This window comes from Ostrea edulis, chromosome 8 (genome assembly GCF_947568905.1).
Source record: "Ostrea edulis chromosome 8, xbOstEdul1.1, whole genome shotgun sequence".
NCBI classification, from domain to species: Eukaryota; Metazoa; Mollusca; class Bivalvia; order Ostreida; family Ostreidae; genus Ostrea; species Ostrea edulis.
Window position 1 is genome coordinate 27,745,603 of NC_079171.1, and position 19,024 is coordinate 27,764,626.

The window sequence follows — 19,024 nt, forward strand, 5'->3', positions numbered from 1 at the left end:
TGAAAATGATAAAGAGAAAAACATTATTCATATGACTTTATCGATGATTAAGACACATAGCCATTCACTGTCAAAAATTTATCGTGTATAAAACCTGCCTTTCGTTTATAGAGGATATATCTGATATACAGTCATCTTCAGAATTTGGATTGAAGTCGGGATCTGTCTCTGAAGATGGTTCAAAGAAACGAGTTGGTTCAGGATCACACATGGGTACTTGGTGAATATCATCCCCAGTTGTGAAGACTTTCCCTTTACCAACTCATATTTCTTTATTCTTATATGACCCTCTTCAATGTCTCTGTTGCACTGTACTCCGAATGATGTCATTTTCGGCGCTTTCCTTATTTCAACTTGAATCACTGCAATTGAGTGAAAACGATAATTCATTGGTCAACACTAATACAGAAACAAATCGAAAAATGTATATGATTGATGTACAGTGCATAAAATGTTGATTGAAATACCTTTGTCTGCTGTTTTCAGCTTTGTTTGGCATATCTTCGATCTTTTCTGCACACTTTTGCCAGAAAATTGAATACCAACACTTCGTAACTAAAATGAAATACATAGATCAATGTCATATGTTATGACTTGGCATCTGGGCTGTATGTAGGTGTTTTTTTTTAATGATGATGATTCTTCATTTATAAAAAGTAGATTGTGATTATGTTTGAGAAACCAATATTATTTAATAACATTACACAACATATACCACTGCTTCGGTACACGTATCATTCAATGAATTATCACATGTGTCTACATCTGTAGACTTCACCGCAGACGGTGCATTATCGTCGACAGGTTGGTGATGTGATTTCACAACCTACAAGTAAAATAAAGACATGAAAACAATGAACAATGACACAATTATCGCTTTACAATATATTGTGTTTACGTGTATGAACTATTTTGAAATCTTTAATTTCTGACATTAAAGCACTGAGCATGTAAGAAGTTATAAGGTCTTCTAGCAATTTTGAAATTTAGAGCTAGGGTTGATAATATTAATTATGAGATTTTATTTCATATCACATATTGAGAATACGTTTCAATATGTAGTGTTGCATAAGCACTAATGCGTAATTTTGCCAGGATTGATCTCTCAGACTACTATGTAAATCGTTTACTATAAAAGTTTAATTTTTAAAAATCTGATTTGAATTAGCTTTCATTTAATATTGCTCAAAACAACTGTGACTGAAAGACAATTTATATACATACCCTTGTGCATTCCCTTTTACGATATGCTGATCGCATTTTCTTTGGTTGCGAGGGACGCGCTAAACTGTCTGATGACTGGGATGCAGATCTTTTGCACCCTGTGAATTTTTCCACACTCCCAACCAAATGAATTGTCGGTACAGCGTCAGGTAAGAGTGACTTCTTTTTCACAACAATACCCATGATCTTCTTAATAGAGTATTCTACGGGGTAACAGTCCGGGGTGAAATGTTTTTCACACAATACAGAATGCGCCGAGGGATTAGTAAAGTCCTTTCGCTTTGTTTTTACAAAATTTATCCATTGTCGCCGAATATCAGACCCGACCGTCCTTAGGGAATTCGTGCAATGACATAAAATCTTTGTGCGTTGCAGTACAACCCGCGGCAACTCAAAATTTTCCCGTTCTTTTCCTTGACATATTTACTAGAACTTATAACACGTGGAATAAGGTCTCACACAACTGACGTCACATCCGGTATTTTGTTATTTTTATCGAGCGAGCACAGGTGTGTATTTATCTATTTTAGCGGTATCTTCGCACTGCGACCGTGTTATGTAGAAAGTTGCATATTATTTTACTCGGGTTACTAAGGCTTTTAATTTGATTAAAGACAATTTTTCTCCCAAGTCTGTCTTTAAACTCAAGAGTTAGCTACCATCTGTGGCTAATTTATCCGCCGTGTAACATTTAAATCATGAAAGTGCAAATGTTAAAGCTATATGTGCCATATTACTTGAATATTTTTTAACGAAAATATGTATGCATTTTTTATTCAAGCTATAAAAGTTATATGCTTTCTGCAAATTATACAATTTATCTCGATCGGACTAAGAAGTAATCAAGATAATTTCCAATTAATTTATTTATTCTCCGAGTCGGATGATCAACGCCTCCATTTGAAATATTCATGATCACGTGACACCGCGTGGGCTGCATTAGAATGTAGATTTAAACAACTATGGCGACGCGAGAACGTGGACGACCAGTTGGCAGAGGATTAACGCATTCAGCTATTAAAGAAAGAAAGAGACAATCAGACAGGAAAAGGAGTAGAGAGAAGATATTTATTGGCGACCACTTTGAGAGATGGACTCGTGTGAAGGAGGAGCTGAATTTCACATTTAACTATGAGCTTGCCGGCTACTTGCTCGACAGGTTTGTGAAGACTGAAGTTTGAAAGTTGTCTATCTCTCTCTTTCTGTTTCAATACCTTATTTAGAATATATCTATAAGAAATATAATGTTTGGTATTATCGTACCTGTATCCATTGTCTTTTTAGCTCTTCTGAGCCAAAGGCTCAAAGAGCTAATGCTATGGCCATTTGTGCGGTGTGCGTAAACTTTTTAGAAAAAGGGCTATAACTCAAGAACCCCTTGGCCAATTTTTTTCAAATTTGTTATAGGGTATCATTGGCCCAAGGGCTTACATACATACTAAATAGAGGGATGTGACCCTTTAACAAGGGGAGATAATCAGGAAAATACAAACAAAAGTAGTGGTTGCTAAAAAATCTTCTTCTCAAGAACCACAGGGCAGATTATCACCAAACTTACACATAAGGATGAGGATATGTTGTAGATTAAAAATTGTTCAAGGCATTACCCTGGGGGCAAAGGGCGTGGTCTCAAGGTCACTTCAAAGTTGACCTAAATTTAAATTTTTTTTAAATTCCTTAAATCTTAGATATTTTAGTCATTATAAGGACTAGGATCATCAAATTTTGACAGTTGATGCATCTTAGGACCTTGTGTCAAGTTGTCCCAAAAGTAGGTCACGGTGACCTACTTTTTGAATTTTGCAGGTATTTATTTTAAAATTAATTTTGATGCATATCTTGGACACTTTGAAGCCTATGATCATCAAAACTTGTCAATTGGTGGATCATGGGACCTTGAAATGCGTCAACTAAAAAATAGGTCACCGTGACCTACTTTCTGAATTTTATGGCTTATCATTTATAGATATATTTTAAGTTGTTATTTCAAATACCGAGAGGTTTAGAATCATCAAATCTTGTAAGTTGATGCATCTTGAGGCCTTAAAACATTTTTATAAAAAAGTAGGTCACAGTGACCTACTTTTTGAATTTTGCAGATATTCAAATTTCACATTTTCAATTTTAGATGCATATTTTGGGCACTGTAAAACCTAGGATTATCAAACTTTGTCAGTTGATGCGTCTTCAGTCTTCGGTTTGTGTCGACCAAAAAGTAGGTCACCGTGACCTACTTTTGGTATTTGACAGCTAAATTACTATATTTCAGACACTATTTGACCTACAATCATCAAACTTTGTCAGTTGATGCATCTTGAGTCTTCGGAGTGTATTGACCAAAAAGTAGGTCACTGTGACCTACTTTTGGCATTTGACAGTTATATTTATATATTTCAGTCACTAATTGACCTACAATCATTAAACTTTGAGAGTTGATGCATCTCGAGTCAACGGAGTGTGTCGACCAAAAAGTAGGTCACCTTGACCTACTTTTGGAATTTGACGGCTATATTTATATATTTCAAATACTATTTGACCTACAGTCATCAAACTTTGTCAGTTGATGGGTCTTGCATGTTCGAAGGGTTTCGACCAAAAAGTAGGTCTACTTGACCTACTTTTGGAATTGGACACCTATATTTATATATTTCAGATACTATTTGACCTACAGTCATCAAACTTTGTCAGTTGATGGGTCTTGCATGTTCGGAGTTCGCTGACCAAAAAGTAGGTCACCATGACCTACAATTGGAATTTGACAGCTATATTTCAATATTCAGATACTAATTGGCTTAAAATCATCAAACTTTGTCAGTTGATATTTCTTGGGTTCTCAAAATGTGTAAACCAAAAAGTAGGTCACATTGACCTACTTTTTTTGAACTCTTAGGATTTAACTAAAGATTTAGAATACTAAGAGGCTAAGAATAGAAATGGTGGGGTTGTACAATTTATCAGAAGAGCGATTCTAGGCCCTTGGGCCTCTTGTTGATATTTTATATATCCATCACTGCTTTCAATATATATTAAATCCCATAATCGTGGGGCCCCCAAAGGGGAAATATTATGTATGCATTTTCTTAGAACCTAATCGTAGATTCTGACTAAACATTTAAATATGTAGAGTTCTTGTAATGACTGTTATGATTTTCGAAATAGGTTATGAACGTAATTTTGTAGTAATTTAATTACTACTGTACATTTCATACCGGGTTAGAACGCTCTCCATTGTTTTTAGGCATTGACATAGATCTAGTGATAAATATTCATGTTTTCCCTCTTTCACTGTGACACAAATATCATAAAATTCATAGCCGATTTCTGATGTAATATGACTTGTAGCCCCGTATTTTTTCTCTCTATAAAGCTATAGGCCTATAATTAAAGACCCATCTCATGACCATACGGTCAGTGAAAATGTAGGCGGAGCCTAATCTAAACAGATGTTATTTACCTGGAGTGGCCAGGGTCTACCAAGGTGTTAATTGCTATATCCCATGGCACTCAAAGAAATACACAGAGGCAGAACATGGTAGAAATCTACCTGGCCATGCTTTTTTTTTTTATATATATAGTTTTGATATACACAGGACCTGTCTCAGGGACCTCTGCAGAGTTTCTGTGGTCATAGTGTTTGAATAATGGTTGTATTCCTAAGGGTAGCTGACACACATTTTACACCCACCCCTCTTTCTCTCTGTCATTGACTCAATGAATAATATCTGTTATAAATATAGAGGTATCATAAATTGATGACATAAATTATTTCAATAGGTTACAAGTTTTAGAAATAATTGTGCAAATTATTGTTTGATTTCTGATTGTGTAATTTATAATACATATACAGGTATATAGAGGAGGAAAATTACAATTATATTGAAATTGCATTGTTCAGGGGCCTTTTTAAAAACAATTGAATTACAAGAAAATAACAGTTGTGGACAGGTCATTGCTATCAAAACTCAGGTAGACTGGGCTTCCTCAAGATCTAAAGAATGTCTGTAGATATTGGATGTTATTGTTATCAAAACACCTCTCTGGGGTAGCCCCAGACCACAGTGTCTGCAGATGTCACTCCACCTGAGATCTATTGTTAAATGTTTGATTGACAGGCAGCGTACAATTTGGGGGTGTCAACTTAAAATTGGGTCTTTAAATGACATTTTTACCCTCTACAACTATGTAATTTTTAAAATCTGTAATTTATAGATTATGCTTGGTAATATAGACCATGTAGAACTACCCTAAGTTATCTTTTAAAAGAAACACAATTGGATGTCATTGATTGTATCTGAAATGTCATGGAAAATTATATATCATTGAAAAATGTTTTGGATGACTTTATCCATTGTTTTAAAATCAGGTATGAACATGGTGTTCCATTGCAAAAGAAAACCCAGCAAGTATCATCTACCCCATTGCATGGCAAACCTTTTCAGATGCAGATGATGGAGCCAGTATCTGACATTTCGTCCGCAGAATCTGGAAAACATGCTGAATTGTATGTTGATGATTTAAATCCGATTTCTATGTAAAATGTAGTTTGTATTATTCTCTTTAATATTGTTTGTAGATGGTTTACGAATTTTAATTAGTTGTTTACAATACTGATTGGACTCGTGTATATAAAACATATCACACAATTGATCATGTATAAAATTGTTACTAAAAAATCATTTTGCTAACTTTTTTTTAGATCAATGTCAGGTGTGGAAGAATTGGATGCTGGACCATCCAGTAGGTATGTGAAATGTCTTACTTTATTTAAAGGAAAGCCTTACATGTATATGTATAAACATACATATTCTTGTTCTATCAATAAATACATGTATTATTTCTTTCAGTAAAAGGGCTAAAGGAACAAAGCACTCATCATTTCTGGATCCTTTTGAGTCAGTATTTTAGTATATGAGGTTTTAAGTTATTCTGTACGGGGAATATGTGTACTTAAATGTAAGTGGTATAAAGGAATCACCTTGACAGATTTTGTCATTTGTCTGTCTGTGTGATGGTACTCATACCACAATTTCACTGGTGATGGAGGAACTTTAAATGTTCATCTATTTATCAAAACTTGCTTAAGACGAACATTTATCTAAATCCTTTGAGCAACTTAAAAGTCATTCGTAGAAAAAATAAAGATTATTTCAATTTTTGTGATGTGGACACGTTTAGAGTATATGTATCAATATTTTTTTCAATATGCTCTAAAGGGTTTTAGTTATACACTATATCCATTTATGATTCTGTGTAAATTTTATATCTTTTTCAAAGTAATTAATGGAAAACGACCAACCCCCACACACTCATAGTAACACAGTATACATGGTTTAATTTTGGAATGATATGATATTACCAAAAAAGGTATAATTATATATTTCAAAATTTGTTTCAATAATCAATATCAATTTCAAATGTATTTTCAGGTTGAGTATAGAAATATCTACAGAAGATTCAGAGTATTCTGAGGCTAGTGATGATGAAACATATTATCCAAGCTTCAACATATCTATTGGGTAAAAGCAGAATTAGTTAATTAATAATCTTCATTCATATTCACAAAATTCATAAATATTTACAAGAGGGCCATTGGTCATTTGATTATTCATATGTTCTGGTCTGTAGAGTTACTTGTGTTTTCATCTTCTCCATTTGTGGATAGTAAGTTGTATCTATTTGTCAGTCCTTCTATCATTCAGTCTGTCACACATTTGCTTCCATACTGTATCTATAAGAGTCCTTCACACTAGTACAATACAATTTCATACAAAAATTCTCTATGACTTGAAGGAGGCCCCAATTCATTCGGGGATCAAAAATTCAAAGCTGAGGTTCAGAAAATCAAATATTGCATAAAAAATATTTTTCATATTTTAAGACCAGACACCCCATCCCCACCCCCAACCCACCCCACCCCCATTTCTTGCAGTCATTGATGAAGTGTTTATTTTTAGAGCACAAGGGTTTATGTTTACATGTCCCAGAATTTGGAGAGTTGGGGGATGTGTAGTTTTTGTTCTGTTTGTCTGGCTGCAAAAGCTTTATCCTTGACCATAACATTTGAATAGATGTGTATAGGGATTTCATGTTTCAGAAGTGCATATCTTGTGACAATACCTTTCTTTTTGTAAATTTTATGTGCAAACATTTTGCCTTTTTTGATTTACCAAAGTAAATAAGATTTTTTAAGATATAATACATTTTTAATATATGACTAACTTCAGTGAAACCAGGGGCCATAAATGTTATTGATATAGGGCTCATTGCCTTTTACAATCATGCTAATAGTTTACTGCATGATCATCAAGAGTAAAGTAGGAGATTTTTAAGATAAAACTAATTTACATATCTTTGGCTGCACCCCTAATTCTTCATTGAGACAGGGTTCATGAAATTAACTATTTCATTAGAATTGACCCATAAATGTTATATACCAAATTAGGTTGAAATTTTTGTTCATTTGCTCCAGAGAAGAGAAGGAGTTGAAAATGCTCAAAAGTTTGACTGACATACAGGAACTTAGATAGTAATATGTCTTTTGAATAACTCTTTGTCCTTAATCTATATAGACTTTTATGCTAAATGGTTAGAATATTGCACTGCATATTTTCATTGAATAATTGTGTCATGTTTTACGTTTACTTGCAGTCCCAAGAATGTTGCTGGCATAAAAGACTGTCCAGGAGTGGAATCTGTATTTCCCCAAGAAGAAGAAGAGGAAGAAGAGGGGGAGGAGGAAGAAGAAGAAATTGGACCTTCAGTTTTAAAACTCAACTCCCCAGATGACATTCATCATGTTCTGGAGAAAAAAACTGCCTTGGTATACGTAGACCAGTTGCTAGCTTTAGCTCACAAACCTGTGCACACTACATGCAAAGTAAAAGGATGTGGCAAGGCTTTACAATGCACTTCAAGGAACATTGGTTCTGCCTTGTACCTGAAATGGGTAATTTTTTCATTTCATTTGTAAATACCAAGTACAATGAAAAGTCTGTTCACAAGAAATTATTTTTATTTTTCGTTTTTAATAATACTTTATTAAAAAGTATTAAAGCCTTTCAATTGTGTCTTAAGGTATGTCCAAACTCCCACACTGCAGACAAATGGTGCTCCCAACCTGTTTTAAATCTAGGGTTGCATGCTGGGGTTCTTATGATAGCGTCAGCAATTTTGTTTTCCGGGAACAACTTCAGCAAAATTGAGCTGTTCTCACAGTTTTTAAATCTTGGATTTCTGAGTGCATCGTCATTTACCAGACTACAGAGAAACTACTTAGTTCCCTCCGTCGACGACCTATGGTCAGAAAAGAAAAGAAATATGGTGCAGGAATTTAGAAATAACAACCTGGTTCTCCTGGGTAATAGCAGTTATGATATTTATGCATTAGCCAAGTATGTCATTAACATTTTGTAAATTGAAATGCTGTAGTATTTTACATGCACATTGTAGGTGATGGGAGAATGGACAGTCCGGGACACTGTGCACAATATTGCACGTACACCTTTATGGAGAACAGCACTAAAAAGATCCTCTCCATAACAACACTTGATAAGCGAGAGACGGAAAAGAAGAGTACAAATCTGGAGAAGGCAGGATTTCTTAAAGGAATGAGGGAAGTGAAAGACAATGGCCTCATCATTAATGAAGTAGTGACAGATGCTCACCTCCAAATTGGTGCAATGATGAGTAAGTAAATCTTCTGTATTTTATGATTAAAATGTCTGTATAATTGATGATTATCTTCAATGTATATGTGCATTTATCTTACTTTTACAGAAAAGAATCATGCAGAAATAAAGCACAGTCATGATATCTGGCATGCTGCAAAAAATCTGGGCAAGAAATTGATTTCAGTAAGCAATTCTCTACATGTTATTTCTATGCTTCTTGATAGCTACATACTTTCACTTCATTTCCCTGTAACTTTCTTACTGAAACCTCTTAAACTTCCTACTGATATGTCCAGAGTCTCTTCACACAGGCATGTTCTTCATTGTTCACCCCCCCCCCCCCCCCCAAGCAATACCTTATTCAAAGAAAAAAAAAGATATTAAAAAAAAATCACTTTATTTCCATTTCATAGATGTCCTGTTTGCAGTATTTATAATATCTTGAAGGAAATTAAGATATTTTGAATTTATAAACTGTTCTTTGTGTTCAAGGCTGGGCAGGAGAAAAATTGCAAAGATTTACTGAAATGGTCCAAAGATATAGTGAATCATTTCTGGTACACTTCACAAACTGCAAACACAGTGGATGAATTCATGGTATGTAAAATAAAAACTTCCCTAGGAAATGCAATGGTTTAGGGGCAAATATACCATTTTTAAAAGTTTTTTCAAATACCATGTTCATAAGCTCCCTGAAAAATTTCAGGGGAGCATAAATCAACCATATATCCTGAAGTTTTCATCAGAATTTGAATCCCGTAGGGATTCGGATTAGAATAGGTCCTAGGTATCCCCTTGCTTGTCGTAAGAGGCGACTAAATGGGGCGGTCCTTCGGATGAGATCGCAAAAACCAAGGTCCTGTGTCACAGCAGGTGTGGTACGATAAAGATCCCTACCTGTTCAATGGCCATAAGCGCCAAGCATAGGCCTGAATTTTGCAGCCCTTCGCCGGTAGTGGTGACGTGACGTCTCCATATGAGTGAAATATTCTCGAGAGGGATGTTAAACAATAACCAATCAATCAGAATATGATCACTAATATTCCTTGGGTCAGAGGACTTTTTTCACCAAGGTCATGTTTCAATACTTATTAATCTTTTAGACCAAGGTCTTCAAAGGTCATTTATAAAAGGTCATGGTCACTTGGATCATGTAAATCGTCTTGAGGAAAGTGTTTTATTTCTATAGTTTTTGAACAGGTATTGATTATATATCACAAAAATAAGTAATAGGCAAATGACTTTCAGACAAAGTACAGTCAAGGTAATTCTATAAAGGTCATGGTCACTCCACACATATTTACAAGAAATGAACCCTTCATTTCAATAGTTATTGATCATTGTGAAAGTTATTTGTCATATGAAATAGTTCATTGCCTTCATGCAGTTTAGTTAGCATCCCTTAGTTTTACTGATATTCTTATTTAATTATAGGGAATGTGGGTTGGTGTGTTGCACCATGTTGTAGGAGAGCATGAGTGGCTATTACCCTATAGCGAAGGCGGAGTTCCAGCTTGTTTCCATGGTCCACTAACAGGAGAGGATAGAGGAGAAAAAGAGTACTTGGTTAAAGGCAGTCAAGCTCATGAAGCCTTACGAAAAGTGGTTTTGGACAAAAGATTTTTGAATAAAATCCATTATTATTTGAATTTCAGGTAGGCTTCAAAACATCCTTTGGTTATTGTTTAAATATAATTAATTACATTCATCTGTATTTCCAAACAAAAAAGTATGTCAGCTACATGTACTTTTATGCCCCATGACTAAAGTCAGAGGGCATATTGTTTTTACCCGGTCTGTCTGTTTGAAGCCTTTGATCTTGCTCATAACATATGAATGACAAGTGATAAGGTGCTCATATTGCATTTCCTGTGACAAGCCCTTCCTTTTGGTATCTACATTTTGAACATTGTTTATTGTTATTTTGTTATGCACTCGTCAAAGACAGGACATATGGTATAGTGTCATCCGTCTGTTTGTCTGGACCTTGTACGCAAAATGCAAATTGAACCGTAAGCTCCAGGATGTTACAAATTCGTAAATTTGATCACTATGATGAGAGGATGATGTCAATTATTTTTCAAGCTCTAAGTTGTAGTATCAGTTAATAGGAAAATCTTGTAGACAGAATACAGACCAAACTATTGGGACTAGGACTGTCAAACTTGGTTCACATGCTCCTCATACCAAGTAGAGGATGCCTATTGTTTATCGAGGTCAAAGTTGTATCACTTAGTAGAAAAATCTTGTTTTTGTTATACATATTTGCCCAAGAGATCGAAGATATTGTTTTTGTCTTGTCTATCATTCTGTAATTCTGTCTAAAACTAACCTTGCTAATAACTTTTGAACAGTAAGTGATAGAGCTTTGATATTTCACATGAGTATTCCTTGTGACTAGAACTTTCCATGGGTACTAAACCTTTTGACCTTGACATGGGACCTACTTTTAAAAAAAATTGACATTAGTCACAACTTCTAAATGGTATATATTAGAGCTTTCATATTGCACATGAGCTTTTCTTGTGACAAGATCTTTCTACTGGTACCAAGATATTTGTCCTTGTGACCTTGGCCATGTTTGGAATTGGCCATTATTGGGGGCATATGTGTTTCACAAACACTTGTTTTTCGTGTTATGAATTTGAAATTTTGTCATAACCTTTCTCTCACAGAAATACATGATCAATTCACATTTCAACTTGATTGGTGTACTTTGACCTACTTTAGGGCTAAAAGTAGATCAAATAGTTTTCTGTACTTTTTTCTTATCATGTATAGCTATTGAACTAAATGTATAACAGGTGTATATTGTACCATTTGAGGTGTTATTGTAGCTGTTGGGGGCTTAGTGTTTCATAATGGTATCTTTTTATGTTATGATTTTATCTTCTTTATGGGTTACTTATGAATTGCATTTTTGAATTTTCAGAAGCACAGCAGAGTTAGAAAGCTTTCATAACCACCTGTTGATGTACTCATCGAAACGATATGCATATACACCACCTGTGTACAGAGCAAGGAGCATCTTGGCTGCCTAGGACTACAATGGAAACATTGACAGGGCACCGATTAAGAATAGAGATGGAAGCTTGAGGTATATTTAATCAATTTTACTTTTCATGCGATAGCATTGCACTGATATCCTGCTTCCAAGCAAAGAATTCATTGAGAAGTGATTATTAATAACTAATTGTTTTGAAGGTTGCAGCGGACTTACAATAAGAAATCGGGAAGGTGGAGCGTTTATCCCGTGAAGGAGAAGAAGAAGTATGACCATGTAATTGCTCTCATGGAAAAAGTTCTCCACCGACGCCTTGATGACAGAGTAGGGGTTCATCAACCCATGGGGTTAGAAGCAGGGGACCCAAGAAGGATTTCAAGAACAGTAGCTCCCAAGTTGCCACCACCCACAGCCCAAATAGAACTGGACAAAAAGTCACGTTTTGACAATTGACATTGACATGTATAACATTAATAGATGCATTGAATGCATATGGCATTGACAAAAAGGAGCAGTATATTAATTTATTTGTATACATTGTATATAAATGTCATTTGCTGTATATTTTAAAATATTTTTGGGGAAATGACTACATTTTTATCTTTATTTTATCAGTGACTACAATTTTATTTTTATTTTATCAATGTAAAAGCTTTGATCCTGCTAATTAAAACTGGTCTCATTTTTTGGACATGTTTTTGTGTCAAACATATCACAGGCACTTATATCGCTTGGGGCCTAATTACTATAAATAAGGGTTACAATTGCTTATGTGTCTTATCATTATGTTATATATAAATATAGGGAGCAGTTTTCCCGAGTTTTTGTCTCTTCAAGGAAGAGATCCCTATGGATGTTTTCGCTGCTATTTCTTCAAAATTCATTGCGAGACAGGATACAGCAACAGGACTGTGTGTGGAACACATTTTGTAGATACTCTACAGGTTGCAATGTTTGAGTTATTGAATTGATGCATTTCAAACCTAACGTTGCTGTCAAGGGAGGAATCTTACAAATTTTGGGGTCCATAAGTCAAGGTCACTTCAAGACTTCATAGAAATATATTGTAGACAAGCAACATACCACATTTGTTGCTAGATTCAATACTTCACATGTAGCTTGGTTATCAATAGAAAACTAAATGAATTGGGGATATAAAGGTGAAGGTCAGTACTTCACATTAGAAATTTGTGGATGCTCATTGCGAGGGATATGCTCTGCCTTGCAGACCATTTGTATTTGATATATTCACTCTTCGATAGCAATGCTACAAGTCCTCTGCACAATGATCAGTGCACTACATGTACATTGAATCTACTCTATGTAGGTAGGGATTTTCCTCAGTTCATCTCAACAGTTTTTGAAGATTTTTCACTAGGCAAATATAACCCATTTTCATCAATATTTTGTCAAGATGTGTTATTCATACATAATTATTAATTTTTATGTCCCCTTTCAAAGAAGGGCATATTGGTTTGCACCTGTCAGTCTGTTGGTAGACCACATGTTCTCCGCTCAATATCTTAAGCAGGTATGCTACACCATAGAAATTTGATATGGATGAAAAGTGGGTGATATGTACAACTATATTTTGAAATTAAAAACTTTCAAATTTACTTTATTGAGTCAAAATATAGTTTTAGTTGAAAACAATTTGAGAAAAATTGAAAACTCCTGCTGGATTCGAACATGCGACCTATTTAGCAGTCGACGTGCTGAGCTACTCGGTTAGGTGATATTTTTTTTAAATGCATAGACAAATGTTGCTGATACTCATATTTTCATCCATGTTTTAAAAGGAAGTCAGTCATTATGATGATGTAGAGTACCTCCTTAAAGAAACAATCACTTTTTCGTAATGATATTTCATATGTGGGTTGGTTATGAGTAGAAGAGGACCCCTATTGTTTTTCAGGTCTAAAGGTCAATCTACCCTGGACATGGGAAGACCTTGTCTGATCAATATCTGAAGAACCCTTTGTATAACAGACATCAAACTTGGTACATCCCAAAGAGTAGATGATCCCTATTGATTTTGAGGTCACATGGTCAAACTGGACATAGGAATAATTATATACTGACCATTCAATGTCTAGAAAACCCTTTGCTTGACAGACATAAAAATTGGTACACTGGAACATTTTCAGGAGATGACCCCTATTGATTTTGAGGTCAAACTGAACCTAGGAATATACTGTCCACTCAATATCTTGAGAATCCTTTGCTCTCATTATTTATGAAATCATTGAACCTTCAAAATTTATAATGATTTCTATGCCCCAGTATAAAAAATCAGAGGGCAAATTGTCCCGTCTGTCCAAAACTTCAATTTGCTCTCAACTGTTGAATGCCAAAGGATGGATGATACATGCAATCTCATGCATCAAGAAACAGTCATTATCAACTACTGAGTGTAACTAGCTATTGCTCCCCCCCCCTCTAAATATTTTAAAACACAATTAGAATTTCAAATTTATTGATTCTAAGTTGAAGTTCTTTACACGGTGCAAATAAAATCACCCTAAACGAGAAGGAATAAATCCTACATATTGTCCATACTGGTCTGGAAATTTGTCCCTTATAGTCCATACACAACAGCTAGGAATTACCATGCGGACACCAATCCCAAGTCTTCCATGCTGCCACAATATAAATTGTCTGTAAGCAGCATGCCTCTTGCCTTTGTTATAATCTGCGTCATTTGGCAAAGCCAAAACATCTTGTCGATACATCTGAGCGACGTGAAGTACCAATTCGTCCAATACAAGTAATCTGAAATCCTTTAAAAAATAACATTTTGTATTCATCAGGGTTGTTTCAGGCATGCAGTGAATTATATACACATGTATATAATGTTATTTATTGGGTTTCTAGCTTGTACGTTTGACGACTTACAGGTACTTCTGAGAGGCACTGATTTGGTTGTCTCCCACAACATACCCTCTCCGTCTGTGTGGGCATATCTCTACACTTAAGACAAGAGCACCAGTTTGGTTGCTCCCCACTTGGTCCTGGATGAAACCCTCCTTGGGGGGAGCCCTGAATAAACAAATTTGCAAAAGAAATATTCATGACAATAAATAGATACTATTATGCAATTTTGTGATCCTTTGAGAAAGAAACTGACAAACCTTATCTATCAAGTTCATAAGGAGACTGGGATGTTTTTCTCCAGTCTTCAGCAGAAGTTCCTTTCGCTCGTCATTGCTCATTTCTTCGATTCTCTCCTACAAATGTAAGACAATACACATGTAATATATGTAATACATATATTGTTGCTACATCCATTACATACCAGTAAGATGTGTTGGAATAAACTTCATGTACATTCAAGTTCATACATGTACTTTACTTTTTATTACAAGCTTATGTACCCACCTGAAGACTTTCCTCTCTTTCTGTTAATGCAGCAGCAGCTACTTCTCCTCTGTGGTCTCCTCTTTGTTTTCCACCTCTCCCGCGGCCACGCCCTCTAGCTGCTGCTTTCCCTCGTCCCCTTTTTGATGTTGCTCCTCGTACTGGGCTTGAGGAGGTAGTACTGGAATCGCTCTCCCAGACCCGCTGCCTTTTTGGTCGTAACCCTGTACGTCTTCCTTCTCTACTACTTATCTAAATTAAATGTTCTTCAATTAAAATGTGGTTAAACCAAGTCAAAATATTGCAATATAATTCCTAACCCTTTACATCACTAGGTTGACACGCTGCAACATAATTTTTTTGGGGGGGGGGGGGGGGGGGGATTATTGACTTGCTTGAAGTCTAGAGTAGAAGTTCGCCGTTGTCCTATGGCGTACAGATCATCGTACCAAACATTAAAATACATGTATCAAAATTACTAATAGCCTTATTTATAATAATCACTACACCGGAACATATTTGTTCCAAAGTAAAAAGTTATCCAGATATACGTTTCCAATAAATTTTGCTCAGTCTAACGGTAATATTATATCTTCCCCTTGGAGGGCCCCTCACTCGAAGTACATCAAACAAATAACTGAATGCATCATTATTTACTTACGTTCTTAAATAATTTACATTCAAGATATGTCAAAATCTTTTGACGACCTTTGTTTATTTCTTTGTAATGTGAAACCAGTCTTATAATGTGACAACACATCGTAAACAATTTGTTATGTTACCTTGTCATCCATGCTCACAATGCTGCTTCTCGTAACGCTTTTCCCGCGCACATGCGCATATCCACCATGAACGTCACTCCTTCATAAATATGTTTAAGAAAACCGTCCTTTTTCGCGTAGATTAAAAAGGCTAATACTTCGTTAATACGGATTAATTTTTTGTCTAATTTGTCAGAAGTTTGTTATTTCTATAGTTTAACATACTGACAAAACTTGAGTCTGGTTTTCCACATCGAGAAAATATTGTTCATTACGGCACATATAGCTTTAATTAGTTGAATCATGTAAATTTTAACATGAAACAAGAAAATTTATCACTGTTCGTTATCTCCACCTTTCAGTTTTGTAAATATATTGGGGACCATTTTATATAGCCATTTCATTTCATCCTTTACAGATATGCAAATAAATATTTGTAATTTACTAGAATGTGTGCTTGCGTACAGTGACTGAAAATTGTGCTCTGTAGTTAGTGATAGGAAAAGTCATTATGGATGAGACATGAGAAATAAAAAAAAAAAGATATAAAAAAATCTTACTTATTCAAGATAACATTCCATGTTCTTAACAACAAGTCAATTACATGTACATGAAATATGAACCTTGGACAATGTGTCAAAACAATGCCAGAATGCGTAAATATTGTGTTGCGAGGCGAACTCGTCAACACATATTTCAATACATCTTCGTTAGCCAAAGGTGACGCTCCACAGTCTGTCTCTTTTCAAAGAGAAACGCCGTGGAGCGTCACCCTTGGCTAGCGAAGTTGATTTCAATAGGAAACGTGGTTTATAAGCAAAGATTATTTGATATTTTATTTTATAACACAATAATTCCACTGTATGTAAATCCAGATGTATATTTGAATTAAAATTTTAAACACCAGTGTAAAACAATATACCTCAATTTTCCTTTACTAAATAAAAACCATTAGATTCTAATCTACAATTTATTTACATATTAATGATAATTAAAACAATAGATGAGAAAGAATTAAAATAAGAACAATAAATTCCCAACTTCCTTTACTCCCTAATGTAATAGTATTTCACTTGCTTACCAATATCTCCCCAATGATAAGAGAATGAACCTAATAATAAATGAATTTATTTATAACCAAGAATTGGTTTTCACCAAACATCCGAACTCACACCTTGGTAAATATTTCGGTGGAGTTCGGTGTTTAATTCACCAAATTACAGCACAATTTGAATAGTTGGTTGTAAATTAGTGCTAAGTCCCCAAAATAACCAATATGATGGGTTTGGGTGTGCATCTTTTTTTTTTTAAATAATTTAGCTAACAGTATATAACTTCACCGAAACCTACTGGTGTTCAATAAGTTTACTAGAGATTTCGGTGTAGTAATGGGTGTCACATGGGAAATCCTTATGAAATCAAAACCAATTAATTAATTACCAAATCTCCACGCGCACGTCTCAAATGTTCCTCCGACATCTTCAAAATCAACAACTCTACCAGTCATAGAGACACATTGAACCCCTTTTATATTAGAGCATCCCCACAATGACAGGTATAAATGTGAGATTAGTAGACTGGCTAGCTAGAAAGCTTCCCCTCCCAGACGGTACCTGCTGTGAATCTCAAGAAGTTGGGAAGAACACAATTATAACAATCAAACATCAAGCAATTATTTACACAGTAATTCACTACTGTTTCATTTAAATAGATAAAGTCCTATCATAATACATAAAAATATATTAACAGTTAAATCATAGAAGTTATGTATTGAAATTTTGTAACATAACCCCCCCCCCCTTTCAGAAGTTTAGTCCTTAAACTAAGATAATCTTAAACGATACCAGTAGTGAATTACTGTACACGATCTATGTGGAGTACAACAATAAAGTTCAATACAAAGTCTTTCAGATGTTTGTTGAACATCTGCACGAACTTAAAAGATTCTCGATTAATTTACTAAGTCAGTTAAACCGTAGGATCTGCTTTCCACCAAAATTCCTGTAAAAGCACTCCTCTCTTCTGGAAAAGTCCTAGGGTCCACTGTACTGTAAATCAAATCTAAAATTACATGTCTGTCAGTTTTATCAACGCAATCATCGACAAGCTTTTGTTTGGTATTTTGATAGAGATGCCTTTTACAAAGCATATGTTGTGAATTTGGAAATGCTGTCGTGATTGCGTTGACTAACGCCTTTTCTTCGTCGGAACCAAATACAAGTCTAGATGTGTCAGTGTCGGAAAGTTTGGTTTTGAGGTTTTTTACCAGTCGGTCCCTGTAATTCGTCATATTTTGATGTCAGTTTGTTGTATACGTCCATGGGTCGTTTACTGGTCAAGAGGTCAGACATTTCCTGCATTACAGTAGCAGGTGTACGCATGTACTCAGTTGTTTCTTTTGAATTACCGTGTGGAGCAAGGCCCAGGTAAGTCCCTAAATACTCCACCACTGCAATTTGTTCCCCTTCCTTAAGCCACGAGACCCTTTTTTATATGATGAGTCTTGTTTAAGGATCGTGTAATGGCGGAATAACTCGATCACGGCCGAGTTTTCCGGTTGAGGGTCAAGGGGAACATACGTGCGCTTACCTTTGACCTTTTTCTGTGTGCAGTAAACCCCATTTTTAAAAAAGACATTATTTAGCTCCCCACTGTCTGTCCGTATAAAACAAGTCTTTGGGGTACTGCTTTTAGAGGAGTTCCACACTCCACAATCATCTGAGAAAGAGCTCCTTTGACCTTTTGACCGTTTACTTTGATTTTGATTATTCTGCACAACAAAGAACACATTGGTTTTTAACCCAGTGGGAATTGAAACATGCGAATCAGTATGTGAATAAGTCTGTAACAATGTCACCAGGTCATTGACACCTAAAAATGTTTTTCTCCAAACAACCATTTGCTAAATCATGAACAGATTCATTCATCACAAATTCTGCAGTTTCTCTCTCCTCTTGCTCGTGTTGTATACTTATGTCACACGCATTCTCTCTTATGCTTTCAGAATC

General features: G+C 35.2%; 1 protein-coding gene and 1 pseudogene across 2 annotated transcripts; one reads left to right on the forward strand and one right to left on the reverse strand.

Annotated features, from left to right (window-relative positions):
* Positions 1 to 2,186: 2,186 nt before the first annotated feature.
* Positions 2,187 to 13,199, forward strand: LOC125664072 (uncharacterized; annotated as a pseudogene).
* Positions 13,200 to 14,363: 1,164 nt separating this feature from the next.
* On the reverse strand, positions 14,364 to 16,627 carry LOC125661438 (P2X purinoceptor 7-like). 2 transcript variants are annotated; one of them, XM_056147285.1, is made up of 4 exons: positions 15,277 to 16,627; positions 15,030 to 15,125; positions 14,839 to 14,937; positions 14,364 to 14,678 (listed from the first exon to the last, which is right to left on the reverse strand). In XM_056147285.1, exons 2-4 carry the CDS (start codon positions 15,108 to 15,110, stop codon positions 14,415 to 14,417), a joined length of 444 nt encoding a protein of 147 aa, XP_056003260.1. In that variant the 5' UTR covers positions 15,111 to 15,125; positions 15,277 to 16,627; the 3' UTR covers positions 14,364 to 14,414. The 2 variants fall into 2 exon arrangements, with proteins under 2 accessions (XP_056003260.1, XP_056003259.1); XM_056147284.1 differs by having other exon boundaries at positions 14,794 to 14,937; positions 15,277 to 16,626.
* Positions 16,628 to 19,024: the final 2,397 nt, after the last annotated feature.

What these genes read in the sequence shown, in the direction of transcription:
- LOC125661438 (XM_056147284.1), bottom strand. Translation starts at nt 15,110, where the DNA reads ATGAGCAATGACGAGCGAAAGGAACTTCTGCTGAAGACTGGAGAAAAA. An exon ending in TTATGAACTTGATAGATAAG is followed by an intron (nt 14,938 to 15,029) that starts GTTTGTCAGTTT and finishes TTGTTTATTCAG; the next exon opens with GGCTCCCCCCAAGGAGGGTT. An exon ending in AGTGCCTCTCAGAAGTACCT is followed by an intron (nt 14,679 to 14,793) that starts GTAAGTCGTCAA and finishes TATTTTTTAAAG; the next exon opens with GATTTCAGATTACTTGTATT.